At 38.0% G+C, this 17448-nt stretch overlaps 1 protein-coding gene across 2 annotated transcripts in view; it reads right to left on the bottom strand.

Annotated features, from left to right (window-relative positions):
* LOC126168177 (inositol polyphosphate 5-phosphatase OCRL) overlaps window positions 1-17448 on the bottom strand; it is a 90950-nt gene that overhangs the window by 32025 nt on the left and 41477 nt on the right. For both annotated transcript variants that reach the window (XM_049920537.1, XM_049920536.1), the window contains 3 exons: window positions 16856-16991; window positions 2628-2807; window positions 2443-2539 (listed from right to left, as the gene is read on the bottom strand). In XM_049920537.1, coding sequence (XP_049776494.1) covers window positions 2443-2539; window positions 2628-2807; window positions 16856-16991 — 413 coding nt within the window. The remainder of the gene's footprint in view (window positions 1-2442; window positions 2540-2627; window positions 2808-16855; window positions 16992-17448) is intronic.

Raw genomic sequence — 17448 nt, 5'->3', positions numbered from 1 at the left:
CAGCACCATTCACTGCTGAGCTCTGCTACCCTCGCTGCGCAATTACTGACTTGTCTGTTACTGTAACCCACATGTTGCCACACTGGTGGCTACCAACCAGTGACGGTTAACGCAACACTCTGTGGTCCTTCCATCTTACTTCTCCTTACTTTTGTTAAAGACAATAATTTTCTGACCAAATACTGGGTCATGACACTACAGAGCTGTTTGAATGCCTGTGGAAGAATGGCAGCTCATTCTTCTTCAAGAACTGAAATCAGAAAAGGTAGTGATGTTGGACATTGGGCTCTGGTGCGAAATCAGCTAACTCATCCCGAAGGTGCATCAGTGGGTTCAGTTTAGGATTCTGGGCAGGCCAGTCCACAAACGATTCTCTCAAAGATGATTTCTTAAGAAAGGTCTGTTTTCATGTTGGTACACACAATTATCTCCAAAGTGTTTCTCTACTGTACACAATACACAGTGCTACAATGCGTTCATGTCCTCCTGCATTTAGCATTCTCTCAAGTGCAATCAGGTGAGCTGTGGAGGACTTTAAATTACTGAAAACTAATTACCTTAAGCAATACTTAACATAAAAGTTTCTAGCTACTGCCAATTTCCACTATGAGTTTACAGAGTGATTATTAACTTTTGTTAACTTATTTTTCCATACCAACTGACATACAGCATTAATTAGCTCACCTTACTAAGTTTTGCAATATGGCACTCATTCATATAAATAAGGAAATTCACACTGGCATTACAATAATAGTTCTTCCATGTATTTTTCTAAATGGGACTAGCAACATTTTATATAAGTGAAAATCTTATTAATCCTTGCTGCTCATCAAAAACAATAAACAGCACATAAACGATTTTCAAAACATGCGCTTTTCAAAATATTTGTTTGTTTTTACACCCATTTACAAATAGTCTGATGTTACCCGACAGACAGTTCACAGTTTGAGAGCTAAAGAGTAACACCTATGCCGCCGGCCGGTGTGGCCGTGCGGTTAAAGGCGCTTCAGTCTGGAACCGCGTGACTGCTACGGTCGCAGGTTCGAATAGTGCCTCGGGCATGGATGTGTGTGATGTCCTTAGGTTAGTTAGGTTTAATTAGTTCTAAGTTCTAGGTGACTGATGACCTCAGAAGTTAAGTCGCATAGTGCTCAGAGCCATTTGAACCATTTTTGAACACCTATGCCGGACATTCTCTTGTTATCTGACTTATGTTTCTATTACGTATACTCTGCACATGAGAATACAGACTCCAGTCACCAAAACTCACAGACTTTAATGTTTAATTACTTTTGAGTGACTTTAGTTATCGAAGTTGTATACGATTACTGTCACTGAAGTAAGGAACTCGTTGTACTTAGTCATTTGTGTGATGGATGCACTCAAATGAAGCACCGGAGCCTAATCGTGTTTAATAGATAGCTAAAGGACTGTGCTAAATGTGAACTGTGTTGTTTTTAGATAAACATGAACTGTTTATTTTGTACCACTATTGAAAACTGTGTTTGCTTGTGCTGGTCTGTAAACTTGCAAAAATGATTGTTCATAGTGCAAAACTGAATCACTATTGTAGCTAGAACGTATAATAAAGAGAGAGAGAGAGAGAGTGTGTGTGTGTGTGTGTGTGTGTGTGTGTGTGTGTGTGTGTGTGTGTGTGTGTGTGTTCGTAGCCACCATTCCACACTTATATGAACTTTCAGCTTCGAGGCGATCAAGATTGGTGCTACTGAAGAGAGACTACAAAATTCACCTTAGTTCCCTTGCAAGAAGTTGCCCCTTTCCCTTATTTTAAAAGTTGGACTAGATTCACAACCATTATCTTACTACTACTACTACTACTACTACTACTACTACTTGCAGTTATTACTTCCAAAAACTGGAATGTTAGTTCATGCATTAATAGACAGCTTTACGCAAAAATAGTACCAATCTACTGTAAATATCGTGATCTACAGACCTTGGGCAACTAAAAAATTCAAATAATTCAAGTTTCTGGAAATTGTGGTATTCTCTAATTGAGCCTACCATTGCATTCCTTTGTGATTATTATTATTATTATTTACATCGAGCACAGATATATATAACAATATTTACAACTTCTGGAATGTGCCATTACAAGGTAGGCTACATTTTTAAACACATTTCAAGTGTGAACGAACTGTTTTTCAAAGAAGAAAGAAACATGGTTTTACACATAAAGGAATGAACCAATGCCGACAACTAAGCACTTAAGAACAAATATATAGTATGGGTTACTGTGCTAACTGCATTAATCTATTTGTCTCCTGATGTGGACTTACTTACGATCTATTAACTTAATGTAAGCCAAAAAACTTGTCAGATTATAACCAATATCCATATTCAACACTATACAAAATTGTAATTCCTTAACATTATATTTTTGAAATTTTGGAGAGACTAAAGGAAGCCTCAGTTGCATACCTGGCATTATAAATCCTGCATATGGTTCTATATTCAACCAATCCTTGCAATAACTTGAATCATCCAATTTTTTTATGAACTCAAATGTGACAGGAACCTGAAACATTTTATCATTTAAAGATATAGTTTCTAATAATATACGTTATAGTGTGCCTAGCTCATACTATGACAAATTTTACAGTTACCTGCCCTGTATTAGCAATTATCAAATCTTTGGTCTGCGATTCTAAGTAGTAAATAGTGTCAAATATTATTTCTGTATTATCCACCATCACTTGAGGAAGAAATTCATTTTCCAATTTATCCAATTTTTTCATCACCTCCTCGTGTATTTTTCGATATTTGGCAGCATCAATCACTCGTATCTGCAGTAAAAAAATATCAACTGGTTTTTACAATAATACAAAAATATTTAAATACACAAGCAAACCAATGTAAATCAATCACACAACAAGTATAAGCTCAATATGAAATCATACATGGTTTGTCTTTGGTAGAAAAATACTTGAATGGGTTACAACATTTTGTAATTTTACTAATGTACCATCTGGTATTTAACTGAAGTATGAAAAATTGGTTTCTTTGAACTTATAATTGCCTATAATAGCAACCAATTTATTTTACTGCAAAAGTATAGTACTGTATGCATTACACTATTGCTTCAATTATCTATCTCATTTCTCCAAAATGTCTACTAAACCATACTCTGTATGGGTGCTTTGAAAGACATGACAGATATATTCCATTTAAAGTCCTTGCCTGTATTGAAAGAGACCAACTTCATTGAAACTTCCTGGTAGATTAAAACTGTGTGCCAGGCTGAGACTCTGACTTGGGACCTTTGCCTTTCGCGGGCAAGTGCTCTACCAACTGAGCTACCCAAGCACGACTCACGCCCCGGCACACAGTTTTAATCTGCCAGGAAGTTTCATATCAGTGCACACTCCGCTGCAGAGTGAAAATCTCATTCTGGGAACAATTTCATTATCTGGGTATATTAAGAGAATTTCAATGGACTGTGACTAAGTGCTCTAGGATCAATTTTTCTTTTGCCTTCCTATGGATTAGCTTTTCCAATATTCTTTACTTTCACATCTATCTCCAATACAACAGTGTATTTTCATACAAATGGACATTACAATAGTCCTTTGCTACAGGTCATCTTCCTAGAGGAAGAATTTTGCTGCTATCATCCCATAACTCTGTGCAATAAAATTAGTCTGAAAAATTTCTGCCCAATCTGACAACTGCTATGCAATCCCCCAAAAACCACAATGTTTGAAAATTGATCTACAATTCAGGCCATTGAAATTACAAGCATTAAATTAGCATAAAATATACTATATCCTTGGGTAAAATGTTTAGCATTTCAGAGTTACCGCACAAAGTAGGAAGAGAGAACGCCATCTACATCCTACATATGAACAAGTTTAGGCAGGAGATATCTCATTCAGTAAAAGTGCCTGAATGTTAATTTTTGTGAGAAGATCATTATGCCTCATGTAAGAAGGAGAAATTCTAGCAGCACATATTGGAATTTGATAGTGACAGGATCATGGCCTATTGAGATGCCATTCATTGTTCTGCAATATTGCAGGACACGTTAGTCGAGACTGCAGGATAGACATGGTAGTATGGAATGGATTGTAGGGGGCTATACTCAATGCCATGCTCAATCCCCAAGTGTTGCTTGAGAGGTCGGAAACACTCTTTGCTCTGCTGTGCAGAAACACACAGGTACATCACACATCTTGTTATGTCTTTACCGTCATCAATATTTCAATTTTTGTAATTAGCTGGTTTTGTGTATTTGGATATGAATCTTTCAAAATACACTCCCCTGAAAAGTGATATCTGTGGTGGTGCCACACTGTGACTTAGGTTGCCAGTAAAAAGAATACCGGAGGAGCAAAGTGTATTGGTGGCCACTTATGTATGAAACAGTGCAGGAAGGGGTTGAGTGGAATGACCACTTCAAAGTACGGTATAAAAATATATATTGAATAAAATATATTCTCAAGAAAATACTATATGTTGCTCAAATCATAAATATGAAACCTGGAAAAACCCGCATTTCATATGTCTTGAGTTGTAATCAAGAATAAATGCATCAACAAAGTGCAGTGGCTGGTAAGGCAAATCCAGTGTTCAAATATAAGTGGAACTAGGTGCTATAGAAGACAGGAAAGTGTAAACTAGCCACACAACCTTGAGTTGGGAAATGGACTTGTTTGCAGTAAGAAGATTCCACACTGACAGTGCTACAAAGTCCGGTGCACCACGAGCTGCAGCATGATTACCTTCGTTCCAACTTCCATTGACAGGACAGCAGAGAGATGTGCCGATAGTGGTGTGCGCAACAACAATGCTGGGCAAGAGTTAATCACACTTTCTTTCTTATAAGAGCACAATCCTGCATACAGTATCATGACAGACATAATTCATGCACAGAGACGCCAACGAGAATGCAAATTGCATTTGTTATTGTAATATGAGCCCAGCACCTGGCAAGATGGTATAGTGTGCTGCTTGTTACACAAGATTATCACTTCTCGTTAAGTCCCATAGTGCTCAGAGCCAATTAGCCATTTTCCATGAATTTATTTTTTAACATAATAATGTAAGACCACAAGTTGCCTTTGCTCTCTTAATATACCTTGATACAGGGTGACTGTTGTCCTGACCAGCACATTCTCCTGGTCTTATACATTGCGAACATTAGTCGCGGGTTGCCAAGAGACTAGCATGCCACCACTCACCATCCACTATGACTGATGAACTCTGGCACCAAGCTGAAGCAGCATGGCATTATGTACTTATATTTGTGATCCGATTCAGTCTAACTCTACGTCCGGCCATACTGAAGTCAGTGTTGCTGCTGAAGGTGCCAGCTATGTGTACATTTCACCATATGCATATTTTATAGGGGAAATTTGCATGTAAAGTTTTCTAACTCATTAAATACGCACAAAATTGATGTGTGATTGCAGTAATTGGATTTGTAATTTCCCCTCCAGTGCAAACTGTCTGTAACTGAATTCAGTACCTTCCTTTAAGTGCTGGGCAAAACCGTCACTAAGGCCTGCATCTACATCCTCCACAAGCCGTATGGGGCAGAGGGTACCCTGTACCACAACTAGTCATTTCCTCTCCTGTTCCACTCGCTCAGCGAGGCAAAAACTACTGTCTATATGCCTCTGTATAATCCTTAATTTCTAGTATCTTATCTGCGTGGTCCCTAGAGTAATACATGTTGCTGGCAGTACGATCATTCTGCAGTCAGATTCAAATGTCAGTTCTCTACATTCCTTCTTCGAAATAAATGTCTTCTTCCCTCCAGGGATTCCCATTTGAGCTTCCGAAGCATATCCATAACAGTTGCATGCTGATCGAACCTATCGGTAACAAATCTAGCAGCTCACCTCTGAATTGCTTCAGTGTCTTCTTTCAACAACCTGATGCGGATGCCTTAACTCTAGCAGTACTCAAGAATAGGTTGCACTAGTGTCCTATATGCTGCATTCTTTAAGATGAACCACACTTCCCTAAAATTTTCCCAATAAACCGTTGCCTTGCCTAACACAATCCTCACATGCTCATTCCATTTCATGTCACTTCTCAATGTTATGCCAGAAACGACTTGACTGTGTACAGCATGACGCTACTAATGCTGTATCCGAAACATTACGGGTTTGTCTTTCCTATTCATCCACATCAACTTACATTTTTCTACATTCATCAAACCAACAGAAATGTTGTCTAGGTCATCTCGTATCAACCTACAGTCATTTATCTTTGATACCTTCACGTACAGGACGGTATCATTGGCGAACAACTGCAGATTGCTGCCCAGCCTGTCTGCCAGATCATTTATGTATATAGCGAAACAGCGACAGTCCTATCACACCTCCCTGTGGCCTTGCTGATGTAACCCTGTTGCTGTCAAGGACAACATACTGGGTTCTATTACTTAAGATGTCTTTGAGCCAGTCACATATCTGGGAGCCTATTCCATATGCAAGTTCCTTTGTTAACAGTCCGCAGTGGTGTACAGTGTCAAATGCTTTTCAGAAATCTAGAAATGTGGAATCAGCCTATTGCTCTTCATCCATAGTTCACAGTATATCATGTGAGAAAAGAGCTAGATGGGTTTTTGCATGAACGATGCTTTCTAAGGCCATGTTGATTCGTGGACATAAGCTTTACGGTCTGTAGAAAATTTATTATGTTTGAACTCAGAATTCTGCAGCAAACCAATGTTAAGGATATTGGTCTGTAATTTTGCACATATATTCTTTTACTATTTTTTTACAGGAGTCACCTGCACTTTTTTCCAGTCACTTGGCACTTTGCACTGGTTGACAAGATTCACAATATATGCAAACTAGGTAAGGGGGCAAATGCTGTGGAGTACTCTTTGTAAAACTGAACTGGGATTTCATCCGGACCTGGCAACTTATTTCTTTTCAACTCTGCCAGTTGTTTCTCTATCACAAGGACACTTATTACTACATCATCCATCCGGGACACTGTGTGATGGTCAAACAATGGTACATTTGTATGTTTCTCCTGCATGAATGATTTCTTAAATGTGGAATTTAAAACTTCTGCCTTCCTTTTGCTACCTTCTACTGCTGAACCAGACTGGTCAGCGAGTGACTGCATGGAAGACTTATACCCACTTAGCAATTTTATATACAAACAGAATTTTCACGGGTTCTCTGCTAGATCTTTGGCCAAGGTATGACAGTGGTAGCTGCTGTATGCTTCGCACACAGATGCACAAATCTCTACTAATCTTTACCTGTTGTCATTTGTGTATCCTCTTTTGAACTGAGAGTTCTACAGCCTTTGCTTCCTCAGCATTATCGCATTATCCGAATTTCGTTATTAAATCATGGTGGTTCTTCTCCATCCTTAATCCACTTACTGCATGATTTATAATCTGTTTAAACTTTGCCCACAATTCCCCTATGGCCATTATTCTGGAATTTCATGACTGCAGTTCGTTGTCTAAGTGAGATGCTAACAACTGCTTATCTGCTCTTTTTAGCAGAAACACTCTCCTAACCCTCTTGACTGATTTATCAACTTTCATAACCATAGTCACTATGATGACATCATGGTCACTAAACCATATGTGCACAAAATGTTTAGTAAAAGTCTCAGGTTTACAAGGCAGTGTTCAAGAAACCAACAATGGTAGACGTGACATATGACAGGAGACGTACCAAGGTAGTCTGTGCGGCTGTTGTGAGCACTATGTCCAGATGGCGTAGTGGTCAGCGTATCTGCCTAGTAAGCAGGCGACCTGAGTTCAAATTCCAGTCCAACACAAATGATATAAATCAATGACCATTGGCAGTAATGTCTTTAATTCTTTTGTGTCTTGAAACTTGACATTGACAGGCACTGGCTTGCTACTAGTTACATAAATCTTCTTTAGTGTCATTCAGGTACGTGTACATCTTTTGAAAATCATCATGTCTGGGCCAGAAGTTAAACTATCAGTGAGTCGGAGTAGCTCCACAAAATGACAACATACGACAATAGGTAAGGTACGACAGATCACAACCAAACAGTTTTCCTACATTTTTTCAAATACAAAACTGCCTGCTATCTCATCAGAGCAAAGTGCTTTAATTTTGCCATTTATACCGCACCCCTCTGCTGTCTAACAAACAGGTGTGGCTTGCTTTTCTCCTGGATATGTTTGCATTTCAGCAAATGGCTCTGAGCACTATGGGACTTAACATTTGAGGTCATCAGTCCCCTAGAACTTAGAACTACTTAAACCTAACTAACCTAAGGACATCACACACATCCATGCCCGAGGCAGGATTCGAACCTGCCACCGTAGCAGCAGCGCGGTTCTGGACTCAAGTGCCTAGAACTGCTTGGCCACAGCGGCCGGCTCTCAACAATTCAGAAGTTTGTTAAAGACTGAGTTCGCAACCTTTACGCAATTACTGTATGTAGCCATTCCCAGCAACTGTTCCTAGCTGTGAAAAATCATTATTACCAGTTTGTAAACCTTTTCAACAGCTGAGAGAGCTGGGGGCATCTTACTACTACTCTGATTCTTGGCAGTCACTAAGATTAAATTTGTATCTTTTTCTGTGTCATTTGCCTAATTTTTTCAGAGACTCTGAAGAAAGGTACAATGTATTACTAGTTTTTCAGCATCTCACAAATAAGCTTCTCCAGCAGATGTTAATATGGAAACACAATTTTCATCGCTTTATCTTGCATTTAGCAACAACCAGAAGTACAGAAGTGCAAAGTTCCTTGAGACTTGCTGTAAATTTTGCTGCTGCTGCTACTGTTGTTGTTGATACATATCACTGCTGAGTGATGATTCATGATGTTTTACAATTGTCACCAGTATCCCTGCTTTTGCTGGTTTATGTTGAATAATTTGTTTTAAATCTACAAAGCCAATGAGTGTCAAAGCATTGGTTCATTTCTTCATAAGACCTTTTTCTCCTGGCAGTTTCCATGAGTAGGCTTCAGAGATCTTTCTTCTTCATGTATTTTTCTAATCAATGCCAATGAAGGTGACCTGTTGTCATTTTTAGTATTTAACAATTGGGAAAGTCGTGCCCACTTCTTTTTTACATCTGAATGAGCTGTGTGATAGGAATCCTCAATCATTTCCACAAAAGTATGTGTTTCTCCTTTCTTCTTTTCAGCAAATGTAATTAAATGTTTCTATAAACCTTTCAATTACTTGCAGAGTCTGAGTAGCTAAACATCACATTCAAGGGTGGGGGGAGGAAACTCCCATGCTTAGGGACCTGAGAAGGTAGCATCTATTTTTGCTGAAATTTGTAGATCTCTTTGCAAATGATGAGACATATAAATTAAAAAAGTTATCACGCTATCTATTGGCCTTAATGCTCTGAGCTAAATTTCTGGTGATTCAGGAGCTTTCCGACTCCAATGTTTGCTTTTGCAACCACATCAGCCTCCCCCCCCCCCCCCCCCCAATACGTCTTTACTTGTTTTTTTCTTTTGGCTCAATTTAAGCTACCAACAAATAACTTTCTGTTGAGAAGCAGCTGCCTTTTCCAGGCAGAGAAGAGAGTGATTTTCCGATTAAAGGTGTTTCACGACATCGTTTTATCTTTTCACACCCAATTCGACATTTACAAAATCTGCAGAATATTAATTTCTATCATTTGTGGGCATTGAAAGCCATGTGACCCACACTTGACAACACTACGGATAGAACCGAAAGAGACATTTAGTGTAAAAGTGGGACCAAAAATAACTTATTTGCGCATTATGGTAAGAATTTCAACAGTGCTGGCATATGTTGAAAAGTTTTGTTTCTTGGTCACTGTAGCACAGAGTGTGGATAGTATAAACTGACAGTTGGCTGCAAGCATAAACAAATGAATTGTAACCACCACAGGGGTAGGAGCAGTGTGGAGAAATAAGCCTGCCTCCCTCTCGCAAGGGAGCAGCGTACACACATTCTGCATTTCATTTCAGTAAAAGCAGAAATGACACATTATCACAGGGATCATTGATCTCTGCTGGTGTTGCCAGTGAAGTAATCTATTTCTACAGTGGATCAGGATTAGTCTCTTCACTCATTTCAAAATAGGAAACAAAAAAAATGAACAACTTACAAGATAAAACATTCAGTAATGGCTGCGGACATAGGCAGTGTGGTAAACAAGGTGTTCAGGCCCATCCTCTACTGGCATTTGACATGAGCACAGTTCTAAACACCTGCCCCGGAAACTGCTGCATTAAATGTGTTCGCATTAGATCATTTTTTAACTTTACCTGACACACAAACATGTGTGTTTGTTTCTTCTAAAATGTCGTGTCTCACAGCTGAGTTGCATTATGTGACACGTATGTTATACATACCATTCCATCGCCCACAAATGGTGTTGCACCAGAGCATTAAGCACATTGATATGTAGTTAGTTGCATCTGTGCACTTCTTATTTCGCAAACATGATCTTATGCATGTTACCTTTGTAAATTGGGCTTGTCCAGATGATGTGCAATATCAGTAACTGAAAATTGGTTAAATTTTTTACATTCATATGTAAAAAGGAAAACTTTATCAAACTATCTCTGATAAAATACCTCATCTGGATACAATTCGCTATGGAAGAGCATCTATTTGGAGATATAATCTATTACAAAATACAAATTTTGCAGGTTACTGCCAATGATGGGCTTCCTCTGTTGTAAGCTTCATGAATCTTGAGACTGTAGACAAAACATTTAGAAACTTGACAGTTTTAGGGTAATTTGTCTCCAGCAATTTAGTTGGAAATGTAGCCAACAAGAGAAAAAGTGTTTTCTGTATCTGTGTGATGAGATAGTGGAAAATGCTGATGTTTTATAAGTCAAGGAAAAAGATGTCTTGAAATTCTCTCCCACCAGCAGCACAAACTGTTTGATAACAATAACAGAAAAATCATCCCTGAAAGACAACTTTGTCTCTCATTATATAATTTGTAAGTGAGCAATTAGTTAACCGGCTCAGCTTTAACACATTACATCGAAAGCTGCATCTGACGTATCAATAACTGCTAACTGATTGCCTTAGCATTACCGTATTTACTCGAATCTAAGCCGCACTTGAATCTAAGCCGCACCTGAAAAATGAGACTCGAAATAAAAGAAAAAAAAATTTCCCGAATCTAAGCCGCACCTGAAATTTGAGACTCGAAATTCAAGGGGAGAGAAAAGTTTTAGGCCGCATCTCCAAATCGAAACAAAGTTGGTCCATTGTAATATGATAGACAATTTAGGTCGAATGAATGACGATACAGCTACAGTAGTTTGGTTCGAGTTGGAAGCTTAGCAGTTAAGCTTTACCAGGTAGCCATTGCTATGCGTCAGGTGCTCCGTCCGTATTTATACGGATACCCTTCCTTTTTCACGTGCTTCATCTGGTTTGAATCGATTGCTTATTTTGCTTTGATCTGATAAATGCCGTTTTCTTTGTTATAGGTGTTTGCGTCACTCTTAAGCTGAAAATGCATTACTGCACTGTGTCATGCATTGTTTGTCGCATTCTGATAGTGCGTGTTTATGGCCAGTCGCGGCTCACGGCATGGCTTGCTTTTGTGCGCGCTATCGCCGCGTACAATTAAAAAAAAAAAAGAGAGAGAGAGAGAGAGAGAGAGAGAGAGAGAGAGAGAGAGAGAGGAATCGTCTCATTAGCGAAACAATGGCAAGAGACTGCTATTTGTTGTTACTTACACTGCTGCTTTCTTTGATAATGATCAACAAGAATCAAATAATAGACTGCGTATGATAGAACATGTTCTGAACGAGAGTTTGTGAAAATTTTTCTCCGTTTGAAAATCTTTGCGGCCGGTTCTTTATTACATCAAATTCTGCACAGAAATTACAGTCATCTTAGATTTAAAAATCTAGTCACTTGCCGTGCTTCATTTCTGACTGTATCACTATTAGACATAAGAATAATATGAATATAAACATGACATGATATGTATATTCTTCCACGTTTGCTGTTGTCTCACTCTATAGTTTCGTAGTTTATTAGGCAGACAGGATTTAAATGAGATAGCAGCAAACACGAAAGAATACATGGCAAAATGTTTATATTCGTATTATTCTTATGGTGAAGAGAATACTGTATGTGATTCAAATTTCATCAGGTTACTATTAGCAACCATCTCTTCTCACAGATAGGAAAAAATTCAGAACGTAGAGTTGGCCATATTGACAAACGTCCCAAACAGTCTTGCCAGTCAGATTTTCGTAGTACACTGAAATTGTGCTACATTCGAAGATGAACAATACGGAATTTGTATTTACTTCATTGGATAATGTATGAAAATGCAGTGGTCGAAACTCGCGGCGGAGAAAAAAAATCTCGTCTTCCACTTTTTTTTAAAAAAATTATTTACTGACGCAGAGGTTTTGGCGCCAGTATTTATCTTTGTGCCTACAAAGTATGCTTGCGTAGCGCTACATGTATTCGCCGGCAGAAGTTAGTTGTGGCGGCACGTACGAACATTTTTCATAACTTCCGCTAGCTTTGCACTCGATTCTAAGCCGCAGGCGGTTTTTTGGATTACGAAAACCGGAAAAAAAGTGCGGCTTAGATTCGAGTAAATACGGTAATGTAACAATGAAGTAGAACAAGTTTGGGCTGGAATACAATAAACGGTAATAGAACATGTACCAGCTCAGGCTTCTGATACTATAGCGTACCGCCACTTATAAGACCTAAATGTGTACCAAGCAAGTAACATTGTAAATGATGACGATAATGAACTCTTAATAACAACAGGACATGTTTATCCAAAAATAATAATGAATCATTAATATAATTTGGATGAAAAATTTGTTGTTTAACAGCAGCAAGTCACGTGCTAATGGAAGTAAAGAATGTGTTAATGAAATTAATAAAACTTGACTTAATTTCTAGTACCAGTGTCTGACAGTCATTGCAAATAAAATAACTAAAAAATTACTTGAAAAAATGACCTTCTGGGTAAAACTTTTATTACTTCATCATTGCTGGGGTGTTGCCTTGCATTGGTAGAGTTAATATTTTGCACTTTATTTATTTATTTATTTATTAGAGGATAAAGGGGTAGAGGCTGAATTTGTTGAAAGTTTAAAAATAAGCGCCACCATACTCTACATGGAAGAAAGTTGCTATGAAATGCCTAAAAGAGTGGGACACAAAAATTCATTGTTACCAGGGGCTTGTGAAGCATATCAAGAATATTCCATTTTCATTATTACTGCGTTCAGTCATAAGTGCTACATTTAATAACATTTCACCACTGAATTCAGTCACAAACACCTGTAAAGTTAAAATAAGACTAATTTTTAGCCACATTTTTTTAGGGTTTTTAATAAGATTATAAATTTTGTACCTGAATATACTCTCTTTTGCAGTTCTATAAGCCTGATGGTAATTCACATGGTGATTCCTTAAATAATATTCAATGTACAACAGTATGACATGAATTTTATTTTATTTAGGTTGGTAGCAAGTGTAATTGTCTAGCAGAAATAGTAAATCTCTTACTTTTCTTGTCCCTCTTGAAAAAATCATTTGTAAAATGACTCCCCACAAACTACAAGGAACTCATCATCAGACCACCTTCTGACATGTGTCTACAAATGTTCCATAATCTTCCTTAACGGACATGAATGAAAGTTTACTTCAACCTTTATCATACCAAATATAAAGTCAAAATTAAAAGAAACAAACAACATCTGACGTACTCTTGTAATCTATAATATATGGTCATTTCCTAACTTTACAGACAAGTTGAGATTTTTGCCTGTTTGAAACTTCCCTTTGCTGGTCTTTTTCAGTACCACTTAGAAGACTATCAGGCTTACGTGATCCATCATTTATGCCATTATTTAAAGCATTAGTGGCACGTATATAACTGATGTATCTTCAAGCAGTCAAGGGACAGGTAGTGTGATGTCCATACATGGTTCTCCTACAAAACATGTCTAGCTTTTGAGCTACAAGTGGCCCGCACGTCAAGAAAATCACAGCTTTACCTATTCTACAGTTTGGTCTTTCTATGACGAAGTTGTGGACTACCGTATTTACTCGAATCTAAGACGCACTCGAATCTAAGCCGCACCCGAAAAATGAGACTCGAAATCGAGGAAAAAAATTTTCCCGAATCTAAGCCGCACCTGAAATTTGAGACTCGAAATTCAAGGGGAGAGAAAAGTTTTGGGCCGCACCTCCAAATCAAAACAAAGTTGGTCCATTGTAATACGAGACCCAATTTAGGTCGAATGAATGACGATACAGCTACAGGAGTTTGGTTCGAGTCGTAAGCTTAACAGTTAAGTTTTACCAGGTAGCCATTGCTATACATCAGGCGCTCCGTCCGTATTTATACGGGTACCCTTCCTTTTCACGTGCTTCGTCTGGTTTGAATCGATTGCTTATTTTGCTTTGATCTGATAAGTGCCGTTTTCTTTGTTATAGGTGTTAACGTCACTCTGAGCTGAAAATGCATTACTGTACTGTGTCATGCATTGTTTGTCTCATTCTGATAGTGCGTGTTTACGGCCTTTCGCCGCGCGCGGCATGGCTTGCTTTTGTGCGCGCTACCGCCGCTTACAATTAAAAAAAAAAAAGAAAAGAGAGGAATCGTCTCACTAGCGAAACAATGGCAAGAGACTGCTATTTGTTGTTACTTACACTGCTTTCTTTGATAATGATCAACAAGAACCAAATAATAGACTGCATATGATAGAATATGTTCTGAACGAGAGTTAGGCGAAAATTTTTCTCCGTTTGAAAATCTTTGCGGCCGCTTCTCTAGTACGTCAAATTCTGCACAGGAATTAGTCATCTTAGATTTAAAAATCTAATCAGTTGCCGTGCTTAATTTCTGACTGTATCACTATTAGGCATAAGAAAAATACGAATGTAAACATGACACGATACGTATATTCTTCCGCGTTTGCTGTTGTCTCACTCTAGTTTCGTAGTTTATTAGGCAGATAGGATTTAAATGAAATAGCAGCAAACACGAAAGAATACGTGGCATAATGTTTACATTCATATTATTCTTATGGTGAAGAGAATACTGCATGTGATTCACATTTCGTCAGGTTTCTATTAGCAACCACCTCTTCTCACAGGTAGTAAAAAATTCAACACGTAGAGTTGGCCATATTGACAAACATCCCAAACAGTCTTGCCAGTCGGATTTTCGTAGTACATTGAAATTCTGCTACATTCGAAGATGAACAATACGGAATTTGTATTTACTTCGTTGGATAATGTACGAAAATGCAGTGGTCGAAACTCGGGGCGGAGAAAAAAGCTCGTCTTCCACCTTTTTTTTTTTAATTTATTTAGACGCAGAGATTTTGGCGCCAGTATTTATCTCTGTGCCTACAAAGCATCCCCTTGTAGCGCTACATATATTCGACGGCAGAAGTTAGTTGTGGCTGCACCTACCAACATTTTTCAGAACTTCCGCTTGCTTTGCACTCGATTCTAAGCCGCAGGCGGTTTTTTGGATTACAAAAACCGGAAAAAAAGTGCGGCTTAGATTCGAGTAAATACGGTAAGCTATGCTCGGGTTTGGTCTCCAAAGTGTTGAACATTGACATAAAGAAGGCTGTTTTCCTTGGTTAGCACACTTCACTTACCCTTTCACAAAGCACCATATCCTTTATGTGTATGTTGGTCTATCTGCAAGAACAAGTATACTCAAATGATGATCACTGACAGATCAACTTAGTAACTCCAAAGTTGTCACTTTTTCTTGTCTGAGAGAATAATATCATTTCTTTTGAGTATAAACATGTTACACAATAGAAATGCTTTGATAGTCACAGTACAAATGTTTATTTTAAACTTGTTTTACTTGTATAGAACATACTGCTTGATAAACAACGAACACATGAAGTTCATTAATTTAATCTTTTCTTCCATTAAAGCTTGTGAACATGCAAAAATGAGAATCATTCTTGCAGTGAGATGCTGAGTCATTTGCATAATTAAATGAATGAAAATAATTGTTTGCAGTCAAAGACCTCACAGGTTTTTGCTTTATTAGGAATTACAGCTTTGAATTAGGCTACATGGCCAAACAGCATAAATATTTCTCAATTTTTTTGAACTGCCTCTTACACAAGAGTAAAGAAATGATGAAAATAATACTTTGGTCCCAAAAATAAACCACAACTCCAAAGAATAGCCACAAAAGCAGTGCTGTGTTTGGGTCTAGGGTAGGATCAATGCCAGCACAACTAAGCCCAAACTTCTGAAGAAGCCATCAGCCCAACATGGTTCAGGCAAAGTCCGAACAGAATCTCTTAATTATGAAGCACCCTCAAAAAACTGAAATTGTTTCTGGACCTAAACACAGTGTGTACTTAAAATTCTTAAAAATAAGGGAGCCTTAAGAAATTCCCATTCAACAGCCCATTCCTGGGACATGTTATGACTTCCTTCATAGTTGCAATTAACATTCCAGAACTGCCAGTGAATGGATCAAATAGCATGTTGTAACATGAGCCACAATCTCATGAGAGATGGAGAGGTGCTAACTCTCAGGGATAGTGGTATCTGAGTGGTGGGTGAAAGGGGGCATTAGTGTAGACAATCGGCAATTTGTATATTTTGCAGTATCCATCCAAACACTGCCAAAAAGCAATTAAAACCAACACCAAGTGACAGCTGAATTTCATGTACACTTCCAAAGGAATGCAGTAGATGACTGTGTGTTCACATTCATACACATTAAATCTACAATGGAAATCAATATAATGAGATTACAGTAACAATGCATACAAATGTCTGTCTAAAAACAAAAGTTAATTTACAACAAACTACGCTTGGTGTGAACTGGCAACCAATAAATAGGACTTCAACTAATGAAATGAGATGAGCAAGCCTTACCTGTGAATCAAATAATGCACTAACTGGCTTATGATCACTAATTTTGAGTTCTGGATGACTTCTGTAAGCTAACTGTTTGATACCATCACCTTTCCACAGTATTCTATCACACCATGCTGGTGCTCTATTTTTTTCACTGTGAATAAAATGTACAATGTCAAAAATTAGGAAAACAGTGCAAATGTGAACTGTAGCAATTTTATTATCAAGTTTCCAGGTTATCTTCAGATTATAATTGAATACTGTAGAAAAGGTAACCCAAAGATACAAAGTAAGAACTATAATCAGATGTAAAATGATTGCCAAACAAATACCCTAAAAATTGGAAGAGATATACAAAGACGATATCTGAATAATCAAAACTGAAGATGGGAACACACTGTGGGATGGTTACAGTTTTATTATGTAGTGCAACACATTGTCAATACTCAACCTTAATTTGCCTGCTACAAACACTTCTACATTAACCCAAAATTTAAATTCTGCACCTCAATGACATTTACATTCCTTCACCCAATTATTGTAGTAATCATTATTGAAGTGCACTTAAAACATTATGAGCAGGAAGAACTGGCACAATTGTCAAGTTTTGC

The sequence above is a fragment of the Schistocerca cancellata genome, chromosome 1 (genome assembly GCF_023864275.1).
Source record: "Schistocerca cancellata isolate TAMUIC-IGC-003103 chromosome 1, iqSchCanc2.1, whole genome shotgun sequence".
Lineage (NCBI taxonomy): Eukaryota > Metazoa > Arthropoda > Insecta > Orthoptera > Acrididae > Schistocerca > Schistocerca cancellata.
Note: the sequence above shows the minus strand (reverse complement) of the source record. Positions and strands in the feature narration are given on the sequence as shown.